The 24,233-nt window shown below is 41.7% G+C and overlaps 1 protein-coding gene across 5 annotated transcripts in view; it reads right to left on the bottom strand.

Annotated features, from left to right (window-relative positions):
• Nucleotides 1-14,939: 14,939 nt before the first annotated feature.
• The window catches only part of KLHL5 (kelch like family member 5), a 246,063-nt gene continuing 236,769 nt past the window's right edge, over nucleotides 14,940-24,233 (bottom strand). For all 5 annotated transcript variants that reach the window (XM_029589386.1, XM_029589364.1, XM_029589379.1 and 2 more), the window contains 2 exons: nucleotides 23,763-23,934; nucleotides 14,940-16,338 (listed from right to left, as the gene is read on the bottom strand). In XM_029589386.1, coding sequence (XP_029445246.1) covers nucleotides 16,282-16,338; nucleotides 23,763-23,934 — 229 coding nt within the window. In that variant the 3' untranslated portion in view covers nucleotides 14,940-16,281. The remainder of the gene's footprint in view (nucleotides 16,339-23,762; nucleotides 23,935-24,233) is intronic.

Raw genomic sequence — 24,233 nt, forward strand, 5'->3', positions numbered from 1 at the left:
AGCCGACGCTCAATTCTACCGGCGTCGGTTCTCAAACCCGCTGACAGCAATGGGTTCAGAAACCAGACGCCGGCAAAATTGAGCGTCCGGTTTTCAACCCGCGAGCCGCCTTCAAATTTTTTTTTTTTAACTTTTTGTAACTTTCGGGACCTCCGACTTAATATCGCCATGATATTAAGTTGGAGGGTGCACAGAAAAGCAGTCTTTACTGCTTTTCTGTGCACTTTCCCGGTGCCTGGAGAAATTAGCACCTATCTTTGGGTAGGCGCTAATTTCTGAAAGTAAAATGTGCGGCTTGGCTGCACATTTTCCTTTCTGAATTGCGCGAGAATACCTAATAGGGCCATCAACATGCATTTGCATGTTGCGGGCGCTATTAGGTTGGGGGGGGGGGGTTGGACTCGTGTTTTCGACCCCTTACTGAATAAGGGGTAACGCTAGCTCGTAGAAAACGCGTGTCCAATCGCGGGTTAACAGTGTGCCCTGCCGGAGCGCACTGTACTGTATCGGCCTGTAAGTGAGTGTCCCTGGGTCCAGTACTGCCACAGCATTATGTAAAAAGTTTACCTTGCTGCCAGCCCTTCCTCAACCTTCAGCAGCCCTCTTCCTTTCTCATTCCCACCCCTACCCTTCTTGGCACCCCCACTCCAGGAGACTTGCTGGTTCCACAGCTAGTTAACCCTTTCAGAAAGAAAGACCAGAGAGGTCGAAAGGAGAAGGAGCCTACCATTACCTGCATTTCCACAGCTGACCAAACCCGGGGGTAAGAGTTTATTGCCCCGACAGTCTTGTTCTACATCTTCAGCTGTTATTTCCTGACGTCGGAGGGATGCTGAAGGGGCGTGTACTACAGGCGGACCCGGAAGTGAGACTGGCTATTTATTCGAACTGACTGCGGCGCGCAGCCTACGCCGGCATGCTGCTTAAGCCCCGCGCTTTCAAGGGGCGCAAGGTTAAGCAGGGCTTCGCCGGTATTCGACATTTTGCCAGTTTTCAGTATTTCCTTATTTGAGTAAAGAATATGGATTTTCTCTGATTTATTTATTTATTTATTTATTTATTTAAAATTTTTTATATACCGACATTCATCCAGGATATCACATCGGTTCACAGTGTAACGCAAATATACGCCATGCATGGCGCTTTACATGGAACAGATAAAACATGTTAACAAGGGAATAACGGGATAAGAGAACATGGGATAAATTGCATTAAATATTAAACAAGAATTGCAATTATATACATATGTACAATGTTGAGAGAACTGAGAGAAAAGGGATTTGGGAATATTAGGGGGGGAGGGGGGAGTGGAGAGCAGAGGGGGGAGAAGAGGGGAGAAGGGGGCGGAAAGAAGAAGGATGGGGCAAAAGCGGGGTACCGAAAGGGGGGCCGTGGAAAGGCAGAGTGGAGATTAGGTGTATGCTTTGGCAAATAGCCAGGTCTTAAGCTTCCGCTTGAAGGATTTCAGGCATTCCTCTTGCCGTAGTTCAACTGGCATTGTGTTCCAAAGGGTCGGCCCGGCGATGGATAGTGCACGGGCTCTTGTGGAGGTTAGTTTGTGGAATTTGGGAGAGGGGATAGGCATGGTTGCGAGATGTGCATGTCTGGTAGGTTTATTGGACTGGTGTAAGCGGAAGGATTCATTGAACCAGTTCATTTCAGGATTGTATAAAGCCTTGTGGATGAGAGAGAGTGCCTTATATTGTATACGGGATGCTATTGGGAGCCAATGTAGATCTTTTAGAACAGGTGTAATATGGTCATGTTGATGACATGTTGATGAACAGGTGTAATATGGTCATGTTGATGACATGTTGATGACAGGTGTAATATGGTCATTCTGATGACAACATCTTCAGGTAGGACTGACAAGCTACATCTCCTTCTGGCCTCTTAAGTGAAATCCTCATTAAAATAATACATTTAATCATCGTATACAAGTTTTTGTGCCTGGATTCTAATATATTTTTGCCTTAATAATGCCACACACAAAAAGAAAGGCCAAACTAAGGCCTTCTAGTGATGTGGCTATAGCCGATATGGGTCAAAAAACTGTATTAGAATGGTTAGACCCTCTAAGTACCCCACAGGGGCAGACCACTGGGGGAGTAGCACTAGAACGGAGTGCCTCCTCCCAGGTCATTGAAATATCATTAAGCCCGGGGCGCCGGCTCCTCCATCACCACCTGGAAGAGATGGGGGTTTCTCCCCAGTAAACCCAGGTGATTTATCAGAGGAAATTGTGAACCCTATGGATTCTTGAGACAAAATAGAACAACTTAATGGAAATTTGGACCCCATTGAACAGAAACAACAAGAAGTAATACAAATGGGTATATTGGAAAATTTTGCTTCTATGCCAAAAGAAACTAGTACACCAAGAAGTGTTGACTCTGTTAGAAGAGAACAGGAAAAAATTGATGTAATAATTAAAATGGATAATAATCTAACGAAACCTGTAAATATAACTTTGGAAAGTTTATGGAACTATATGAAAAAACTAGATGTTTCGATAAACAAACTAACTGAAGTAGTGATAAAAACTTCTAATTCATTAGTACAAAATACCACTGAATTGGAAAAACAGAAAGAAAATGTAAATGTGATAGATAAGCGGGTACTTCAGATTGAAAAAATCCAGAGTCACCAGATAATTATGGAAGAAGTAAATAAAAATTTAGAAAATGCAGTAAGATCTTTAAACTTAAGAGTTAACAATTTTCCGGTTATTAAGAAAATGGACCCGATAGAACTATTCAGGAGTTATTTGATTCAAGTTTTAAAAATTCCTGAAAAGTGTTTGCCAGTGATAGTTAAAGCCTTCTATCTAGGGGATATGAAAAAAGACACTGAATCAGAACATCAAGAAAAAAAAGGTAAAGGAAAAGAAATTGAAGGGAATTCCATAGATTTATCTGACTTGTTGCAAAAATCTCAGTAAGAAATTGAAATAAAAACAAGAGGAACCCTGTTAACTCAATTTGCATTTTCTACAGCTAGGGATAATATAATGAGGTATTTTTTCCGAAACAGATTAAACACCTTTTATGGCCAAAAAGTATAGATCTTTCCTGATCTCATTAAAAATACGCAGATCCGTAGAAGGAATTTCTTACAATATAGGAAAGCAATACTAGAAAAAGGGGGAAGTTTTACATTAAAGTATCCATGTAAGTGTGTTATTAAATTGGAAGGTAGGAATTATGTATTTCTTGATCCACAGGGTTTAAAAGATCTCCTTGTAATGAATGACCGGCAGTAAAATGGAATTGGGTCATTGATAAATGTATATTTCTCTCTTGGATCTTAGATCTTTGTTTTCTTTTTCTCTTGTAATCTCTGTTCAAATAAGAAGATTTCACTTATATTTCCTTATATTGTTAATGACAGTAAATTGATAAGAGTCTTAAATTGATTAAGTTTAGTTAATGCTGGATGTGTCATTATTCAACTCTGTCATTAAGATATTACTTTATATTTTGTTTATTGTAATTAATTTTGAAAGCAATAAATAAAGAATAAAAAAAAAAAAAAGAAGAAAGAAAGACCAGCCTACAGAAGCCTCCCCAATACTGCATAGGCACTTCCTCTTGGCTCACCCCACCCCTTTTTGTTACTGTAGCTGGCTTCCACTTCTCCGTTTCACTGCATTCCCATTGACTGAATGCTAGAGTCTGCTGCTTTTATGGTTCCCCAAATTCTGCATTGCTTACCAACTCCAGGGGGGACCAGACATGTGTCTGTTTCTTCAGGACTTAAAAAGAAAAATGAAGTCCTGGCCGAGATTAGAGAGAACCACAGGACCCAAAGCAGTACAGCTCCAGAATCCTGCTTTCCCATGTGGATCCAGTGCAGCCAGGGCTGATGCAAGGGTATTAGGCATCATAAATAAACCTTATAGCTTTCTACCCCCAGCCCTTTCCTCCCCATACACAATTAAAAATTATGCATTTATAAGTGTTTTTACATTAAAAAGGACATTCAAAGTACAGTCTTATGAAGTAAAAATGTCACTTACAGCATGTACATTATATTTACATGCACTGCTGTGCTGCCAACCAGAAAACCCTGCAAAATAAAAGAGAGACACATGGATCTCATATTGCATTAAAGCTATTGTAGCAGATGTTGGGTGTGGGCTCAGCTCTCAGAGCCTTGAATGAACTGAATTACAATTAAAATATAGTAAAACACCAATATCAAAACAGCAATAACCGTCAGCATTCAAATAGCGACAGTTTTACCTATGAAAAGGTAATGTTTATCTGTTACTCCGACCGCTGAGTTCAGGGCCCTTATTGGTAACTTTTTGATTGTAATTTCCTTCCACCCCTGCCATTGATGCAGAGAGCAGTGTTGGAGCTGCATCAAAGTGAAGTACAAGGCTTAATGTTGAGGGTAGTAACTGTCGTATCAAGCAAGTTACTCCTACATTTGTATATTTATTTATTTATTTAGCAGTTTTCTATACCGACCTTCATAGTAGATAACCATATCGGATCGGTTTACATTTTAACAAAGGGTAAAACTGAGGTAACAATTCTGGTAAATAATAGATAACAAAGGAAAAGGAATAAGTCAAAGTTACAATCAACAAGGTATGGAAAACTTGGAGGCTTAAAGACAAGCTGGAAGGAAGATAGAGGCAGGTAGAATAAATATAACATGATACGAATAATTTAACGGGTTAGAGCATATGCTTTAACCAGGAAATGCCAGTGTCCATTGTTCAGGAGGAAGTGTGTCAAGGTCCTTGTAAGAAGTGAGGCTCAAACTAGTGATTATCCGGTGGATCTGGGAAGGCTTGGTGAAAGAGCCACGTCTTTAGTCTTTTTCTGAAGGTTAAGAGGCAGGGTTCCAATCTGAGATTTGCTGGGATATTGTTCCAGATAGCTGGGCCTGCAATTGAAAAAGCTCTGTCTTTGGTCGTAGAGAGGCGAGTGGCTTTAGTAGGGGGAAATTTCAGAGTGCCTTTGTGGATATCTCTCGTTGGTCTGTTAGAGGAGTGGAGTTTGAAAGGGATATCCAGGTCGAGTTGGAGTTGCTGATGGATGGTTTTGTGTATTAGGGTAATAGATTTGTACAGGATTCTGAAATTTACTGGTAACCAATGTAGGTTTCTGAGGACGGGGGAGATGTGTTCACCGCGGCTGGTGTTGGTCAGCAGTCTCGCTGCCGCATTTTGTAACATCTGCAGTGGTTTGGTGGTAGATTTAGGGAGGCCTAGAAAGAGGGCACTGCAGTAATCTATTTTGGCGAACAGAAGAGCCTGGAGGACTGTCCTGAAGTCTTGGAAAAATAAGAGTGGTCTCAGTCGTTTCAAAACCTGTAGTCTGAAGAAACTGTCTTTGGTAGTTGTGTTGACCATTTTTTTAAGGTTTAGACGATTGTCTATTATTACCCCAAGGTCTCTAACGTGCGTACAGGTGATGTGAGCATTGTGCGGTGAAGGTGGAGGAAGATTGTTTTCATTTGAAGAGATGAAGAGAAGTTCCGTCTTTGAGGCGTTGAGGACCAAGTTTAAGCTGTTGAGTAGATTAGTAATGGATAGAAGACAGTTATTCCAGTAGGTGAGAGCTTTTGAGATGGATTCTGATATTGGGATTAGAATCTGTACATCATCTGCGTACAGATAGTGAATTAGGTTGAGGTCTGTCAGTAGTTGGCAGAGGGGGAGGAGGTATATATTAAAGAGGGTTGGAGATAAGGAGGATCCTTGTGGTACGCCAAGGGAAGATTTTGTTAGAGGTGACTCCTTGTTATTGATTTTGACTTTAAAAGTCCTATTGCTGAGAAAGGACCTGAACCAGTTGTGGGCTGATCCGGAGATGCCGATATCCTCAAGGCGATCCAGGAGGATGGTGTGGTTGACTGTGTCAAATGCCGCCGAAATGTCTAACAGAACTAATAAGAAGGAATGTCCTTTGTCTAATCCCATTATAATATGGTCTGTAAGCGAAATGAGGAGGGTCTCCGTGTTGCGTGATTTCCGGAAGCCATATTGCGAGGGGTATAGGATCTTATGGTCCTCTAGATATTCTGAAAGCTGGGTGTTTACCAGTTTCTCTGTAAGTTTGGCAACGAATGGTAGATTGGAGATGGGTCTAAAGTTGGCTAGTACATTAGGGTCTAGATTGTGTTTCTTGAGGAGGGGCTTAAGAGAAGCAGTTTTTAGGCTGTCTGGGTAGCTTCCTTGAGTTAGAAGGCTGTTAATAATATTTGTTAGAGGTCCTGAGATCGTGTCTGGAATAAGCAGCAGGAGTCTTGATGGGATATTATCAGCTGGATGACTAGATGGTTTCTGTCTTTTTAGAATGGATTCAATCTCTTTGGTGGAGATTAATTCGAAGCTGTCCAACCTAGGTTTAGCGAACAAATTGAAATTCTCATCTGATTTGAGAGGTGTTGTATTAGGAGGAAGGAGGGCGAGAGTATTTAGGATCTTCAGTTGAAAAAATGAGGCGAGTTCATTAGCCTTGGATAGAGCTTGTTCATCTGGAATAGGTGGCGGGGTTGATTTAGTTATTTGTGTTACGTAAGCAAATAGGGCCTGGGCGTCATACTGGTAGTGGTGTATTTTGTTGGCGTAATATTCCTTTTTTTTTTGTAGTATGCAGGTCCTATAGCAATGTAAGAAACCCTTGTATGCTGAAAGGGTAGTTGAGTTGGGGGTTTTTCGCCATCTATTTTCTTTATGGCGTAAGTCCTGTTTCATCTGTTTTAGTTCGGTGCTGAACCAAGGTTGATTCCCCCTTTTTTTTGGATTGATTGTTTTGGAGGTTATTGGGCACCATTTGTTTGCGACTGCTTCAGTAATTGTTTGCCAGGAAGATAGGGCTGAGTCGGGATTAGACAGGTCCAGGTTGGAGAGTTCCTTGGAGAGCTGCTCGCTGAGTATATCAGATGGACATGATTTCCTGAATTGAATGGTGGAAAGGTGCGGAGAGGTGCGAGTCTGTTTGTATGTGGAGAAGGATGATTCTATCAAGAAATGATCTGACCAAGGGATTGGGGTACATGTGGGATCAACCGTGCATGTGAATTTAGAGTTAATGAATATTAAATCCAGGATGTGACCAGCTTTGTGTGTGGGGCTGTTGATAGTCTGAGAGAATCCCATAGCAGTGAGGGTGGTGAGGAAGGCTTCGCAGTTCGCAGATCGCGGTATAGCGTCTGTATGGAGGTTGAAATCACCCATAATCATAGTTGGTAGGTCTAAGTTAATATGTTTTGCTATGGATTCTATGAGGGGTGAAGGGTCGGTTTCTAAAACTCCAGGAGGAGCGTAGACTAACAAAATTTGTAGAAGTTTTGACTTGACTAATCCTAGTTCCAATTTGGATTCAGTCTTGATGGTGTGAGCGGTCAGTCTGAGTTCTTTCTTGGAGGCTAGAAGAAGTTCGCCTCCTCTTTTTTTGTGTCTATGGAAGGTGAAGATGTCATATAACTGGATAGGTAGTTGGTTGGTTAAGGCAATGTCCGAGTTTTTTAACCAGGTTTCTGTGATGGCACAGATGTCTGGGTTGGAGTCCAGGAGGTAATCATTGAGGATGTGTGTCTTTTTAGTTAAAGATTGTGCATTGAGGAGTGTTACTGAGAGTAGCGTGAGGCCTAGAAGTTGGTTCAAAGGAGACGTCATGATTGGAATAATTCTTTTTTGTAAGACGTTTGTGGAGTTAGGTAAGGAGATTCTCCTCTGGTTGTAGATGATTGGGATGTTGTGTGTGAACATGATGAATGAGGTTCCGGAAGAGGTTTAGTCTGAGCAATATTTGATTGTGACTGGATACAACTGGTGAGAAGTCTGTATGAAGAAGAGATGTCTGTGGACGGATGAAAGAAGGTGTTTGTCTGAATGAAGGGCGGTTTGGATGATTGTTGAAAGGAAGTCTATAAGCTTGTTGGATTGATTGGAGGAGTGCTCAGTCCTCCTTAGGTGTGGGTGGTTGTTTGATCAAGTGGTGGTAGAGCTCCACTTCTGGAGGTCACTAAGTTTGAGTGCTGAAGTTGAGTGCTGGGGTGAAATGCTGGGGCGAATCTTGGTTGAGAGCTGATGTTGAGTGCTGAGATTGGTATGAATGTTTAAAGCTTGCTGGAGAGGCTGGATGAATGCTGGACGCTTGTTGAAGAGGCTGGATGAATGCTGGACGCTTGTTGAAGAGGCTGGATGAATGCTGGACGCTTGTTGAAGAGGCTGGGTGAATGCTGGACGCTTGTTGAAGAGGCTGGGTGAATGCTGGACGCTTGTTGGAGAGCTTGCTGGGGAGGTGGACTTTTATTCTATACGTCTGAAACGGTTAATCTGAATCTTTGCTGGCTGTTGCCTTTGTTGAAGATATCGGTTGTTCCATGGGTAAGGCTCTGGGCCTCCTGGGGGCTCTACGAAGGGGCGAGACAAAGGGGCAGGCCCCTTTGTCGCGCTCCTTCGGCGCGCGACGCTCGGCACGCAGCGCCTAGCAGGGTATGATTTAAATCCCTGCCGGGCTCTCTCTGGTTGGCTGCCTTCTGTTTTGGGGCGGGCCTAGGCGCGTTTTTTTGTTTTCTTCTTTTTTTTCAGGTTTTCCTTCGCCGGAAACGGCCTCGGCGATCGCGGCTGGCGTCGGGGTCCCCCGGGTGGGGAGGCCGAACACTGACCTGACCTTCCCCCGGTGGGGCTCCGGCGCCGGTCGCGCAGGTCTTCAGTCGCCGCGTGGAGGAGAGAGAAGGGAGAGAAGGCGCCTAGCAGGGTAGGATTTAAATCCCTGCCGGGCTCTCTCTGGTTGGCTGCCTTCTGTTTTGGGGCGGGCCTAGGCGCGTTTTTTTGTTTTTTTTTGTTTTCTTCTTTTTTTTCATACTGCTCAGATCAATGCCTTGTTATCATACTGCTCAGATCAATGCCTTGTTTCATACTGCTCAGATCAATGCCTTGTTAGATGTTGTCTGGATGTAAATCCTATTTCTTCATTCCCCCGCCGTTGAAGCAGTGAGCTATAGGTGCCTACACAGAAACTACATGCTAGCAGAATGCCTCACCTCTGTCACGTGCAGAACACAGATCGACCCTCACCAAATATAGAATAAAGAGATCATAAAGTATAAATAGAAATGTACAGGCAAAAACTAAATGGGAAACCGCAACAAGCTAAATTATGTATACATTGCAACAATGAAAAAAGAGAAACATTACCATTCCTTATAATATATCAAATCAAGAATATAAATCAGCAATAGTAAAGCCATACTAATAAAAAGAATAAATATTTCAAAACAACTGAACATCCAATAATTAAACTCAAAACTTTTAAAAATTTCCCAAAAACCAATAAAACATTTTAAAGAGCAGACACATCAGAAAACACCCAATAATTATAACCAATAAATTTAAAAATTCCCCACTTTCTATTCTTTCCAGTCATCCTGAGATTGTTCTGGATTAGTGGGGGTGAGGGAGCGCACAAACTTTCTCTAACCCTCCCATGCATTCCGACACACCCACACACACACTTGCACCCTCTGACACATTCACTCACACACACATGCTACCTTCCACCTGCTGACAACACACACACTCCCTCGCACCACTGATGCTGACACTCACACAATCCTTCGCACCAACTGACACATACACACACTTCCTCGTACCCGACACATACACATGCTCCTTCGCACCCAGTGACACACACCACACTCCCTCGCACCAGTTACACATACCCTCGCACCCATACACATATACACACGTCAGTCACACCCACTGGCTCTATTAGTCACACACATTCTCAGTCACACCTGCTGACACACACACACACTGCCTTGCACCCACTGACACATATGCACACATGCATGCTTCCTTGCACATTCCCACTTTCTCTTTTTTCCCCTGCCACTACTGAATAAGTAATAAAAGAAATATTACTTACACTGGTGGGCAGGAGCAATCCAGGCAGAGCTACCAGCCCTGCTGTGGGAAAAGGTAGGTAGAAAGCCTCAATACAGCGGGAAGGGTTATTTTTTTGCTGTGGCCCCAACATAAGGGGGGGCCATTGGCAGAAATCAGTCAGAGGCCTTCAGCCGAGGTGATGTAGCAGCGAGAGGTCTGCTGGCTGCCTCACAAGGCAAAGACAGCGACGGGGTGGTGTGAGGGAAGGCCTTGGGAGCATTTCTCGCCGCCACAGTGGCAAGTGGAGGGGCAGGGAGATCAGCAACACCAGGGAAAAGAAAAAAAAACCAAAAATGCAGGCCTATAGAGCCACGCTGCAGGTGGAGACAAGAAAAAGAGAGAAGTCATGGAATCGCGGCTGCAGCCGCAGGAAGAAAAAAAAAACCCCAAAATGAGCAGAGAAGCTCAGTAGAGGCTCCTGTTCCACCAGAACTGCTGCGGGCTGGGTGTTAATCGCAGCAGCTCTGCAGGCATGGGGCCACTGCGATAAACATTAGTGTCACCTGACTGGCCCACCGGGGCATGTCCAAAGCTCCGATAGGCCTATCCGCCCCTGGCAGGCACCCCATTCTCTCACACACACAGATCAACCTCCAGGCAGGCACCCATTCTCTCACACACACCAAGCTCCCATTCATACACTTAACTCAAACTGAAGGCAGGCCCCCTTCTCTTTGTTTTGTCGGCAGCCTCAGAGCCTCTTTTATTCCTGCTGCTGTTGTCACTGCCACCGCATGGCTGCTGGGGAGGAGCTGATCGCTTGTCTCTGGCTTCTGGCACTGAAGCCCGTTCTGCTGCCTCCTTCTCTGTGCAGGCTATGTGATACTAAAAATTGGCAGGACTAGCACTTCCTCCATGCTGATCTCATGGTGCACGAGATCAGCATAGAGAAAGTGCTATACTTTTGCGGCCGTTGGTGGGATTGGGTCCACCGGTGGTCGCGTGCACCTTTCCCCACGGAACAACATTCACGACCTCCCCTGTTTGCGCACCCCTGGTTTAGAGGATCCCAAACGCCTAGTGATGTCCTGAGCTCTCGAAATGAGTATGGAACCCCACTTGTAAGATGTTTCCAATGGGTGACAACACCTGGAGCAATGAGTAAAAGGGGATGGGACACTTCAAGACACACTCTCAGGAGACTATACAACCTTACTATATGATATGGTACCTCTGGAACAGAAAGGAGTCACAAGAAACGGAAGTGTTCAGCAGAGAATGAATCAGAAGATCCTTTCTTTAGGTAAGCTAGGGAGAAGCCACAACCTTTAAAATCCTGGAGAGCTTTACTCTGAGCTAAAGTTTGAGTAAGATACATCAATGATTTGCCTATTGGATTGAGATCCATGATCCTAAAGCTCCAAGTTAAAACCCACACTAGGAGAAAGTTTTCGAGAAGGAGCGATTTGTGAAATGTGTGAACCATGAAATGGAATGCTGATGCAGCATCCAGTATGCTCAGCACCGATAGCTGAAATTGTGACAATTGGAACCACAACTATTGGAGTTGGTCACCCTTGCTTCTGAGTGCTTTTACCTGCAATCCACTCCAGTGGTTTTCAACACAGGTTGCAGGATATCCATAATGCATATGTATGACAGATTTGCATTCAAGGGAGGGAATGCAAATCTATCTCATGTTTATTCATTGTGGAAATCCTGAAAACCCAACTGACTGGGTTGAGAACCACTGCACTTCACTATACCATCTCCTCAACCACATCTTTAAGATCAGTCAGCACTATTCCCCGCATGACCAGTTACAATAGGATCCACAATATAAAATATAGGATTCTCATTTTGGCATTCCAGGCCACAACCCTAATTATATAACACATCATACCTTCTGCCTAAAAAGGGTGCAGTCCTCTTAATTAGAAGTGGTATAAATAAAAGCATTTTGAAAGAAAGGGATTAAGTCAGTGGTTTTATAGTATTTGATGGGCTATAAATTGAAGACAAAAACACAAACCTATGTAAATAAAAACTCATCTAATACTGAATATAGCCCATGTGAATAATACACCTCGATTCTAGTGCACTCGTGAAGGAACTGTCAGATTACAAGATAAAAATTAGACAATTATCCAGCTACTCGCAGCTGGATTAAAAAAAAAACTATAAAGTTATATTACAGTATTTCAAGTTTATACTAAACATTGGTCATTGATACAAGCTGCATCATAATGTGTTACTGCTCAGAATATAGTTACATGATAGTTGTAGTAGGCCACAGATTCAAATACCAGTTCAGATAGACTATGGAATTCAACAGTGCTTATGGTCCTGTCACAGCAGAAGCATTCGCATCACAGCTCTGGTCAGATTTCTATAAATCTGCAAATTCTGCTGCACACTTCAGCACTGATTTGTGGAAGGGCACGATGAGAGAGAGAGGTAGCTGTAGTGTCTCTTATTCATAGAGATGGGTTGATTTTCAGTTCAGGGTACAAGATGTCTGTATCTGAATGCATTTCATGTCTTAAATTGCAATACACCAATCTTTTCCTCCGATACGATCCAGCAATTGACCCTTCACTTCACTGCTTATGTGACCTTCCTTTGCCTTGGAAAGAAACGGAAGCGGGGAGCTTAAAGAGCACTCAGAACTGGCAATTTTAAAAAATGTTTTTCACGTTATTTCTAAATGTCAGACATCATCTCCCATCCTATCAGTGGTTTGTTTACAAACTGTCAAAAGGACCATAATTATCGGAACAGTCAGCCCCCTGTCTATTGGGAAACTGCGCCGAAAGAACTGCAGAGCCCTACTGATTATCACAGTTCTTCTAGCAATTTGCAGACAGTCAGCAAGACCAAAATCAACATGAACATCTTTCTTACTGTATTATAAAAGGCAGTTGTGAGGTGTATTTCTGTTTGTCCTGACTACTATAACGCAGCTGCGCGAGCGGCAAACAGCAAACACTATTTGGAATTGGTGTGCGCCAAAAACACACTGTGTGTTCCATGTGTGATCAAGTACGTGGCTATTGTAAAGAGCAAATGCTAAATGTAGAAACTTCCTCAAATAAATCCACCCTTGCCCACCCAAGTTTCAACAACATCAGTCTCCCCAGGACTCTGGCCCCCCTTCCTCTCTTACCCCAGGGCAATCCGAAGTCGTCAGAGGCAGAGGCGATGCCCAATCACTTTTGCTGTGGCGGTGTCAAAGCTGAAGATGGTGCTGGCTGGCTCGTGGCTCCCTTTTTGCCTCTCAGCTGTGAGCCAAAGGAGAGATCCCACTCAGCCAGCACTATTTCGAATTCTGGTGCCGATGGGGCATGATCAATTGGGCATCGCTCTTCCCCCTGAAATAAACGGGCATGCGTGGCCTAAATGTTTTGAGAGTCAGTGGGGTTTCTGACATGGGATGTGAGGATTAAAATTGTTTCTTGGTGAGAGGGGTTTATTTCAGGCCATGGGAGCCAATAGGAGAGGATGTATTTTACCCCATAATTTTTCATGGGTTTTCCAGTAGTTTAAATGATTTTCAGTTTTGGTTGTTGTTTTGGCCCCTTCTGCTTTTCCTTTTTCTCTGAAGGGTGGGGAAATGCTGTGACATTAACACCTTAAAGTTTAGAAATATATATTAACTGAGTATTAAGCATCTTTCAGATTACTTTAAGAACATTAAATAAGCCCATACCTTCACTTTTTGTAGTGAGACAAATGCTTAGTACTTTACAGTAATGCAAGTACTTTTACAACAAGACACATTAAGCAATTACAATACCCATCTCCCCCTCCCTCCAAATAAAACACCTCAAAATATTAAAGAATATAGAGAAGCGCCAAGTTATTGGATTGAACATTAAGAAAAAGGTATTGAACACAAAATGTATGGCCTTTGCTTGCTTAACGTAACGCTTCAAAACAGATGACCCAAAAATAAGCAGTTGCACTAAGTAATTTTGGGAGTTGTTGACACTTGATTTTCCAATAAATGTCCAACAGGACATAGCGAGAGTACATTGTGTTTCTGATGTATACTAGTGTCAAACTTCTGAAGATGGATAAGTTTTTAATTAAAACTGAGGGTCCAGTCCAAGGGCTCAGCGGCAGTGCTGTTTACTGTCATGCGGGACCAATTCCCGGCTGACATCCTCTGCTCCTTGGGTTGTCTGGGGCTAGAAACACCATGGAAGAAATGTCTACAGACCTTAGGGGAAAGGAGTCATAGCTAGCACACAAAGGTGACATCTAGTGGCCGGATTTCGGGCCAGTGTTTGCAGGGCTCTGGAAGGAGGCCTGGTACATGGCCACCAGCCGAAGATAGTCGCTGTAATAAATGGAGTAAGGTTTGGAAGGGAAATAGGGAGAAAAGTCCCCAGGATCATGGCATCAGATCTCAGGGATGGGAGTACAGCATTGTATATGATAGCACCATATGATTTTATAAAAGCATTTCAGTATAGCTAAATTTTGGGTCTCCAATCTTGAACTGTTGCTCCAGTACATATATTTAGGCTTACAGTTTGTTCAGGTTTTGCCAACACAGTTTTGGATTCTATATGACAGAAAGATAAGTAATGTTATAGACTCCCCACTGCAGTCACTCTGGAGGCCTTGCAGATATAGTTTGATATTCCTGTGCCTGCTGTACTGAACTGCCCTGCTGTCTTGGCTTCTCGGTGGCCCTTTTATTGACGCACTGAGAAGCTTGTGCTTCTGAGCAGCACTTCTGCAAATGATGGTGACAGTGCACGCTGGTAAATAAGCTCGCTCTGCAGTGCTCCCCTATGCTTGCTCACTATGCCCCAATTTTCAGTTCTGGAAAGAAGGCAATCTTGCTTATGCTGCAACAGTAACAATAAGAGAACGTATTTTACTACACCCATTTTTACCCATCAGAAACACTCCAATAATCAAAATAAAAAACAGATATGACAATTCCACCGGAGTTGCCATACATTTCAAATGAGTCACTTTACTGTCCTTTAAAGAGAACTTCAGATCATCAAATAAACTCAAAATGCCCCGTCTGAATAACAAAACATCTACAATAAAATTTACAAAGATAGGACATTGAATTATTTAATGAAAAATATTAAGAAAAGCATGTTTATAATACCTTAAAATATCAAAAAAGCATACAGAGAAGCACCTATGGAAAACATTAAAAATATGATACATTCGTCAGCATAAAATAAGACAACAGTTAACATAAGACTTTGATAAAATAAAGTCACTAAACCATGGATATGGTGCAAAATTACAATGTACTTGTGGAGAGGGTAATTTCAAACAACCCAGATCGCAGTAAAGCCTGCGTGCATACTGTGCCGAATATTTTTAAAGCAAATTTACGGGCATCAAGCTCACTGCAAATACTCAGGTAATTGGCTGTGAGCATGCACACATTCTCGCTTACAAAACTTCCACCTCCCCGAGTGCGTATGCTTACCCCCCACCCCCCAGTTTCTAAAATCCTAAAGTATGCACACAAGTGCCCACTCTGGATTACTCAAGCACTTATGTGCGCACGGAGCCTGTGACAATTTTAGAATAGCCAATTATGCATGTGAAACTGGGTCCTCGGCACGTGAATGGCTTTGAAAATAATTCCTGAAATGCATAATGTCAAACGTAAGGCAAGGATGTTCACCACATAAAATTGTTTTGCATTGATTTGGAAAAAAAAAATATTCCAGATACCCTAGTTGTGCTAAAATCCCTGCAGTTCTAGATACTTACTTGATAGTACCAGAAACATTTTATAATATTATTGAAGGTGAAAGCCCTTTTCACTGGCAACCATTTGGCTGCTATTTAGCATTTGGAGGCAATTTTGTAAAAAGAGAGCAAATACATGCATATGTTACATCAATTTTTAATGGGAAAGTATGCGAGCACCTATATGCATGTATGTTCCCATTCGAGAATTATTCCACCAAAATGACCTGCCCACACTTAACGCTCGCTAAATTGTGCGCAGATATTTCTTGGGAAATTTTACATGCATACTTTGGAAAATGCAGAGTGAAATCCCTCTTCAACCCAGACAGCCGGGACCGTCTCTGCTCAATCTGGATCAACTGACACTCAAACATGCATAAATGTATTCATATATCGAGCTATTTCTGTGGGGGAAAAACACTGCTTCAACCGCAGAAATGCCTTTGAAAATTACCCCCTTTATGTATGAAAAACGAAGAAATGTGCAAGTTAGACATTACATGTAAATAGTGCATATGACATAAGAAATGGAAACTTTTAAAACGTGTTTAATATTGGTCCATTTTCTTAATGCTTTCTAGCATCCCTCAAAACCAAACACTTAGTGGCGCCACATTCTCAAATTTTCTTCAGGCAAAAAAGGCAGGTCTAAGTGGATCCCTTCATATACAAAACATGGGAGAAAATTAGAGTTTCACAGTCACAACGCATGCTCCAGCTCTTCCTAGGCACAATGGTGCAACCTACAAGAACAAAAAAATATGAATTACCTTTAGGTATATGCATAAAATACATGTAAACAATTTCTGCTATGCTCCTTGAATCTTTGCTAGTAATTGTTAATGAGGGCTTCTGGCTTTGTTACCCATTGTTTATGCCAATCTGCATTTTTCCACTTTTTTTTAACTGGAAAAAAAAACAAACCACACTCTTCTCTTATTTATTTTTTTTAAACATTGCTTTTTGCCACTTCAAAGCAGGTTGCATTCTTGTCCCCAGAGGGCTTACAATCTAATTTGTACCTGAGAAAATGGAGAGTGATGTGACTTGCCCGAGGTCACAAGAAGGAGCAGTGGGATTTGAACCCTGGGCTTCTCACAAGGCTACTCCTCCACTCCTTTGTATGTTGGTTCTTTGCATGTATATATTTTTGCACTAGAACTAATACATGTGTGTCCTCAGAAAAAAGAGAGAGTTTTGTTTTGAAATATTTGAACTGGGCTGACTCTGAGGATTCTGGATGCAATTCCTTGGCTTAGTGTTCCACCCTCTGAGTTGGCGATGCTGAGGAGGCAGCAACCCAAGCCCCTGGTGGGAGGAAGTCAGGTTCATTGTACAGTGGGTGACATCTGTGGGCCAGATCCCAGGCCCTGATTGCAGGGTTCTGAAAGGAGCCTTAGTACATGGCCCCCAAACAAGGATTATTTCAGCAGTGACTGATCAAAAGTAAGTTGAGAAGGGATATAAGATGGAAAAAAAAATCTCCAGGCTGTTGAGAATGAAGGCTCATGGTGCCAGATTCTAGCCATGGTTCTGTCTGAGCTAAAAGTCCAAAGCTGCAGTTGGAAACTTTTTTTTTTTACTTTGGTGAAATTTGTTTTAATCTGGCACTTTTCTCATGTTCCATCCCAGTCAGACCTGAACTTTACTGAGGGTTATAGTTCCATAAGCCTTCATTCGCATCTACTCCGCATTCTCTCTCTCTCCTGCCTCCTCCTTTTCACTCTCCTTCCGATCTTCTAGTCATTTCTTATATATGTTGGCTCTGTGCATGTAAATATTTGGGCACTAGAACCAATGCACTTGGAATGCTAAAAAAAAAAAGAAAAGGAAAGCTCTTTGTTCTTAAATATTTGAAATGAGCCGGCCCTATCCTTAGGCTCTAGCTGAAAGACCTGATAGCGAGCTATTTGCGAGTAATTTGGTAACGGCCTGCATTGATTCAAAGTCAATTATCTGCAGGCTACAGGCTTATCAAAGAGAAAGTACCTGTGCCGTTTTCCTTTGAAAATGATCTAAGGAAAACTACTCACATGCGCATCTGCTAACTTATATGGGTTGTTTTTCAGAGAAAAAAAATGCAAGCATACTTTTGAAAAATACAGACCCTGCTCCCAGGAACACCTCTTCACACTTCAGGTAAAAGTATTTGCATAGAAGCCCTACTTGTGTATTTTTATGTGCATATAGGACAGGCAATTTTCTAAAAGGCCCTTTACATAGGTAAAGCACCGCTTTACCAATGGAAATGGGTTTGAAAATTATCCTTTTCATCAGGCCGATACAGTAAAAATCGCGGGAGAGCGTGCGCGATTCAGTAAATAAAATAATTCAAATTAGGGTCCGCGGTAAAAAGAGGCGCTAGGGACACTAGCGCGTCCCTAGCGCCTCTTTTTGGACAGGAGCGGCGGCTGTCAGTGAGTTTGACAGCCAACGCTCAATTTTGCCGGCGTCGGTTCTCAAACCCGCTGACAGCCACGGTTTCGGAAACTGGACGCCGGCAAAATTGAGCGTCCGGTTTTCAACCAGCGAGCCGATTTTACATTTTTAATTTTTTAAATTTTTGATTATTTTTAACTCTTGGGTCCTCCAACTTAATATCGCCATGATATTAAGTCGGAGGGTGTACAGAAAAGCAGTTTTTACTGCTTTTCTGTACTTTCCCGGTGCTGAGAGAAATTAATGCCTACCTTTGGGTAGGCGCTAATTTCTGAAAGTAAAATGTGCAGCTTGGCTGCACATTTTGCTTTCTGAATCGCGCGGGAATGACTAATAGGGCCATCAACATGCATTTGCATGTTGCGGGCGCTATTAGTTTTGGGGGGGTTGGACGCGCGTTTTCGACGTGCTATTACCCCTTACTGAATAAGGGGTAAAGCTAGCGCGTCGAAAACGCGCATCCAAACGCGGGTTAACAGTGGAGCACACTGTACTGTATCGGCCTGCTTGTTAGTATTTTGGAAACTGGATGTTGGCTCCTTGTTTGGAATTTGAGTTCAGAGAGACAGAAAGTCTGAATTTACAGTTTTCCATTCAGTGTAAGCAGCACTTGAAGGCAGGACAGAGATCGCACAATAGCTGAAATGTTTAAAGTTGCCTTATACACATAAACAAACTAACTACTTGTATTTTGTTAGAGATTCAGCCACTTGCTTTGTAGGGTCATAAACCTAGGCACCTAATGAATAAAAAAGCTGAAATTTAGGCACTCAACCCTAGTAAATTTTCCAAAGGAATAATATAAGAGCCTAATTTCCAAAATTAGGATCCTAAACCTTTTGAAAATTGGCCATATTATCTTTAGCAAAAATACCAACAATCAGAGGACACTGAATTATCTTATGTATACTAATGTCCGGTATAACTGATTAGGCCATCCCATGTGTTGGTGCCTTGTGCTTTGTAAGTTTTTGGTGTGACCCATATTATCTTTAGGCCTGAGGACTATAATAAATCAAATTGTTAGCTATTATTGAATTTGCATTTGGAGATACAGCACTGAGATTGGCTTTAAAATTTAACATTATATTCCATTGCCTATGCAAGCCATCTGCAGAGGAGCGCAGGCTATGATGAGGTTTGCTATCAGATTAGCTAGGAAAGCCTGGCTGAGCAGTATGATACTGAGCTCTTCATTCAAACACTTTGGACATGTTCTCGGTAACTGTATATGTCCAGTTAGAACATTTTTTAAATTAGTTGAACTACTGATAAGTACATAAGAGGGGTCATTGCTGAGTCAGACCAATGGTCCTTCGAGTCTGGCATCCTGTCTCCTCCATATGTGGCTAGTCCGTGTCGTATGGAAGTTCCCAGCAAATCCCAACATGAAAGTTTGTTTCATGTTTCTCTTTGCAAGACTTCAGAGGTGAAGCAATCGAAGACTATCTGGCTAGTAATTATTTATGGAAATGTCTTCCAGTAGCTTGTACAAACCTTTTTTTAAACTCAATGATACTGCCAGCCTTGGAAATATACAGTAAATATGCAGTAGGTGCAATTACCAGTTTTACTTAGTAGAGTCACTGATTTCATATATTGAAAACTCTGAGAATATTTTTGCAGTATTGTGTATGTATTTGAATTCTTTTCTATAATAAATACATTTTGGCATTGTTTTTAAAATAATTTTTCAGCTACTCGATTTTTCCTTCTGACAAAGTAATGGAAAACAAAGGTTTGAGGACTCAGTGATGCATACCTTTCAATGTACTCTCATTGCTAGAATTAAGCATTCTGTTTTACATCCATCACCATTCTATTAACTCTCAAACAGTCTGCACAAAGAGTACTGCATACAAGTCATGCTGAACTGAGATAAAGCTCCTTCCTGTCAGGGCTTGAAACGTCTCCTCATGGCTTGTGCCTAGCTGGGTGACGATGTCATGTTTCTCACCCACTTATGGATATTTCACTAGCAGCGTAGTGTGAAAGAAACCCAAAGAGAATAAAATTGATTATCAACCGATACTATCAGTACTGTACAGCTGAAAATCTTAAGATCTAATAGCTGAAAAAAAAAGTACATTTGCTATTTCTCCATTATTGCTTACTGTCTTTATGACCCCATTAGCACTACTGACTGAAGCTTTTAGGTCTATCTAACACCATGTATACTGATGTCATTCAGATTTATTGCTCGCCAGACAAGTCTCAACAGATGCTATTGTGCACCTAAATAAAAGGCCTGCAGTTTATAGAGCTTTCACTAGTTTCTCATAATCTTAAACGTAATTATCACAAGAGAAGAGCTGCTAAGGTTGAAGAGACTCCATTTATAACATGATTCCCCCAATATCTGATTGAGCTCTTTTAAACCATTCCTCCTAGCCCAGAGATTAAAGTCTTAGGGATATGGTTTGATAGCTCCATGACAATGAAAATACATATTAGTGCTGTTGTGCAGTCATACTTTTTTCATTAATGGAATATTCAATTTCTTCATCCATTTTAAGAAGATTTACGTATGTTAGTGCAGGCAGTAGTAAGAGAACGAATAGACTACTGATTTCTTTGCTTGTAGGGCTACCAAAATGCATAGATTACAAATGATTCAGAACACGGCTGCCTGATGAATCATGGGTACCAAAATTCACAAACATATACAGCCAGTATACTTAAAGCCCTCCAGTGGTTGTCAGTTGTTCAAAGTGTTGATTTCAAATTACTTTGTATAATTTTTCATTGCTCACTTAACCTTGCTCCATTATATTTGGAAAAGGAAATCTGTTATTATCAGCCAGGCCAAATGCTGCACTCTTCTCAGCAGGCCTTATGTAAGATCCCAAGCATCAAGTTGTTAGAAACCAAGCACGGAATCTTTTCTTGTTCAGGCCTGCTGTTGTGGAACAGCCTACTTTGACAGTACCACTGATATTATTTTCTGAAGCATTAATTAATGTATTTTTGAGAAATATTGACTTTTAGCAATTAACAGATTGAGGGTAGTCAGTATTATGTAAATATATGGATGAATGACACCATTAATTTTATAATCATGAAGAATATAGAGAATTTAACCTTTAATATTCCATATTCAAAAAAGGTTTACATTCTTTATATTAAATAATCTCCAAACAACATTGTTTTTAATTATATGCAAAATATAAAATCATCACAAAACTGAATAAACATACTTCATATAAAACCATTCATACAATACCATTAACACCATCCACCTCTATACTGTCCTTCACTACTTGCTTACTGTTTGATAAAGCATTCATAAGAATCAACTAGACCATTTTCATATTCATCTTAAATGACATTACACTTGTTTCAAAAAAGTATATCCTATAGTCTCTAAGTACAATGCTGCTTATTTATTAGACGCGTTTGCAGCTTAGTCTCTTAACATGCTCTCGGCTCAATCCCAGTGTTTAGTCTGTTAACATATTCTCGGCTCAGTCCCTACAAAGGCCTCTGTTTTGCTGGATATTGGTTTCATCAGGGAAATGTGTTTATCGCCGAAATAACAGATTTTTGTACTTCTTCTCAAAAAGATGCTCAAGCTGATAGCTTTCCAATAAAGTGCTAATTTCAACACTGTTTACCATGAAATATCATGAACATATTTAGAGCCATTGATCACGGGGATTACTGTGATGTAGTTGTTCATTAGCTTTGCTAATCTTTTCACAAACTTATCAAATCTTTGAATCACATTGACTAAAAGTTTTGAGGTATGTATGATTGCTCACTCATATTCTCGTGAGATCTTTAAACTACAGACTACACTGGAAATGACGCTCACAATCACCAGACGTCTGAAATTCAAAGTGGCATATTCAGTTACAACCAGAACATACAGTATATACAGTACTATGTTGTTTTAATTGTATTTTGAGACCTCTGTGGAAGAGGCAGTCTTTATTTCTGGAAATAAATAAAGAAGTGCAGAGTCATGCATGTATGGTGCAGAAATCCAAAGGAGTTCTATGCGATAGGGGGAAAGACAGATGTGCACAAGCCAGGAAAGAGACCTCAGTAGGGTTGCCAATTGTCCAGTTTTGGACCGGACAACCAGGTTTTCAGGCAATCTGTACAGTGTCCAGTCAGAAGTACCGACCGGACACTAAATGTTTTGTAGTTGGATCCTCTTTTATCCCCACAGCCTCTTAGAGGAAGAGAAAGGCAGGTTGGAGCCTATCGGAGGAGAGCTGTGCAGTATCCCTGCCTCCTTTCCCGTGCTGTGATTGGAAAGCATAGGGAGAGGAGGTGGTGCCCAGCACAGCCCTCAGCTCCCAGTGGCTCTGCAGATACACAGATACACTGTTTAGGCAGTTCATTGGCCGGATCTAAAATGTATGCAAATGAGGGGGTACCATTGCCCCACCCCACCCTGGTCCTCAATTGTCCAGTCCTGGTCTATGGAAAAATTGGCATCCCTAGACCTTAGTGAGATAGTGTCTGATGATCTGAAGGCAGCAAAACAATGTGACAATGCGGTGGCTAAGGCTAGAGGGATGTTGGGTTGCATGGAGAGAGGCATAATCAGTAGAAAAAAAAAAAGAGGAGGTGATAATGCCCCTGTACAGGTCCTTGGTGAGGCCTCACATGGAGTACTGTGTTCAGTGCTGGAGGCCATATCTCAAAAAGAATAGAGACAGAATGGAAGTGGTCCAGAGAAAGGCGACCAAAATAGTGTGGTGTCTATACCAAAAGATGTTTGAGATGAGGCTAAAGGACCTAAATATGTATACACTGGAGGAGAGGAGGGGCAGGGGAGATATGATACAGACTTCTAAATACCTGAAGGGTATTAATGATGCACGGGAGTCTAGCCTTTTCCAGTGGAAAGAAAGCTGTAGAATTAGAAGACATATTATAAAGCACCAAGGGGTTAGACTCTGGAACAACGTCAGGAAATATTTCTTCATGGGAAGTGCGGTGGATGCATGGAATGTCCTCCTGGAAGAGGTGGCGAATACAAGAACAGCCATACAATTCAAAAGGGCATGGGATAAACACAGAGGATCCCTAATGGTTAAAGTATGGAAATGAAGAAAAGGGGTAACAGAGTAATCTGCATGGAGCAGCAGCTACTACCCTTAACAGAAGGCACAGGGGGAGGGGAGATTTAACCTGCACGGAGTGACAGTTACTACCCTAAAAAAACCCAAAAAAACCAAAACCTTGCTGGGCAGACTGTTGAGTCTTTTTCTGTCACCATTTAATATGTTTCTATGTAGATTATTTGTATATTCCTGAAGAAGAGTATTCAAAGCCTTCTGGGAAGAAACATAATTCACCCTGGATAAATCTTAAGTATTCCTGGCCATTATCCTACAATGTCTCTGTACTTGTTTCTCTAACCACAAATAATTTACTGTCCAAATCCTTCCATCATTTTATTATGTAATCTATGATGTCCCCTTTGAGAACAACCTTAGCAGTTTACCACAATAAACCTGAGCTCCAGCCAGGAGAAGACGCTTCAAGCCCTACCACGGGGTGGGAAGGACAATGAGCTTTGTGGTCTCAGTTTACCATGACCTGAATGCAATAACCTTGATGCAGACTATGAAAGTAAAACAAAATAAAACCCTGGTAGGAACCCCATTGTTCATCTTCATACGCTCTAATGCTAGTACCCTTTAGAAGTTCAGTTACCTAGAACAAGGATTTAAATTGGTTTGGATATTTTGATGAAATAGATGATTCTTACCTGCATCCACTCATTTGTCTGGGGATCATAGGCTTCCACTGTATTAAGATATGCTTGCCCATCATATCCTCCAACAGCATATAGTTTATCACCTAAAAGACATACTCCTACTGCATCTCTGCTAATACTCATAGAGGCTACCGAAGTCCACATGTCTGTTTTAGGATCATATCTGCAAATAAAATAGTTGTGCTGTAGATCTGGATTATATGAACAGTTAAGAATAATTGCTTAACCCGTAACTGTTGGTCACACCTTTAAGCCACATGAACTATTGTACAGCTCACAGAAACTTGACAGACTTGTTCAAAAACTTAGAACTCTTCTGTGTTCAAAGCACAGCATCAGCCATCAAGCATTCATTCCAACTGTCAGTTCCCATTGGAAGAGCAAGTCAATACGTTGGCCATAAAGGCATGAAGCAAGGCTCTACATAGAAACTTAAAAGCAAAGGAGTTTTACATTTCTCAG

This window comes from Rhinatrema bivittatum, chromosome 1 (assembly GCF_901001135.1).
Source record: "Rhinatrema bivittatum chromosome 1, aRhiBiv1.1, whole genome shotgun sequence".
NCBI classification, from domain to species: Eukaryota; Metazoa; Chordata; class Amphibia; order Gymnophiona; family Rhinatrematidae; genus Rhinatrema; species Rhinatrema bivittatum.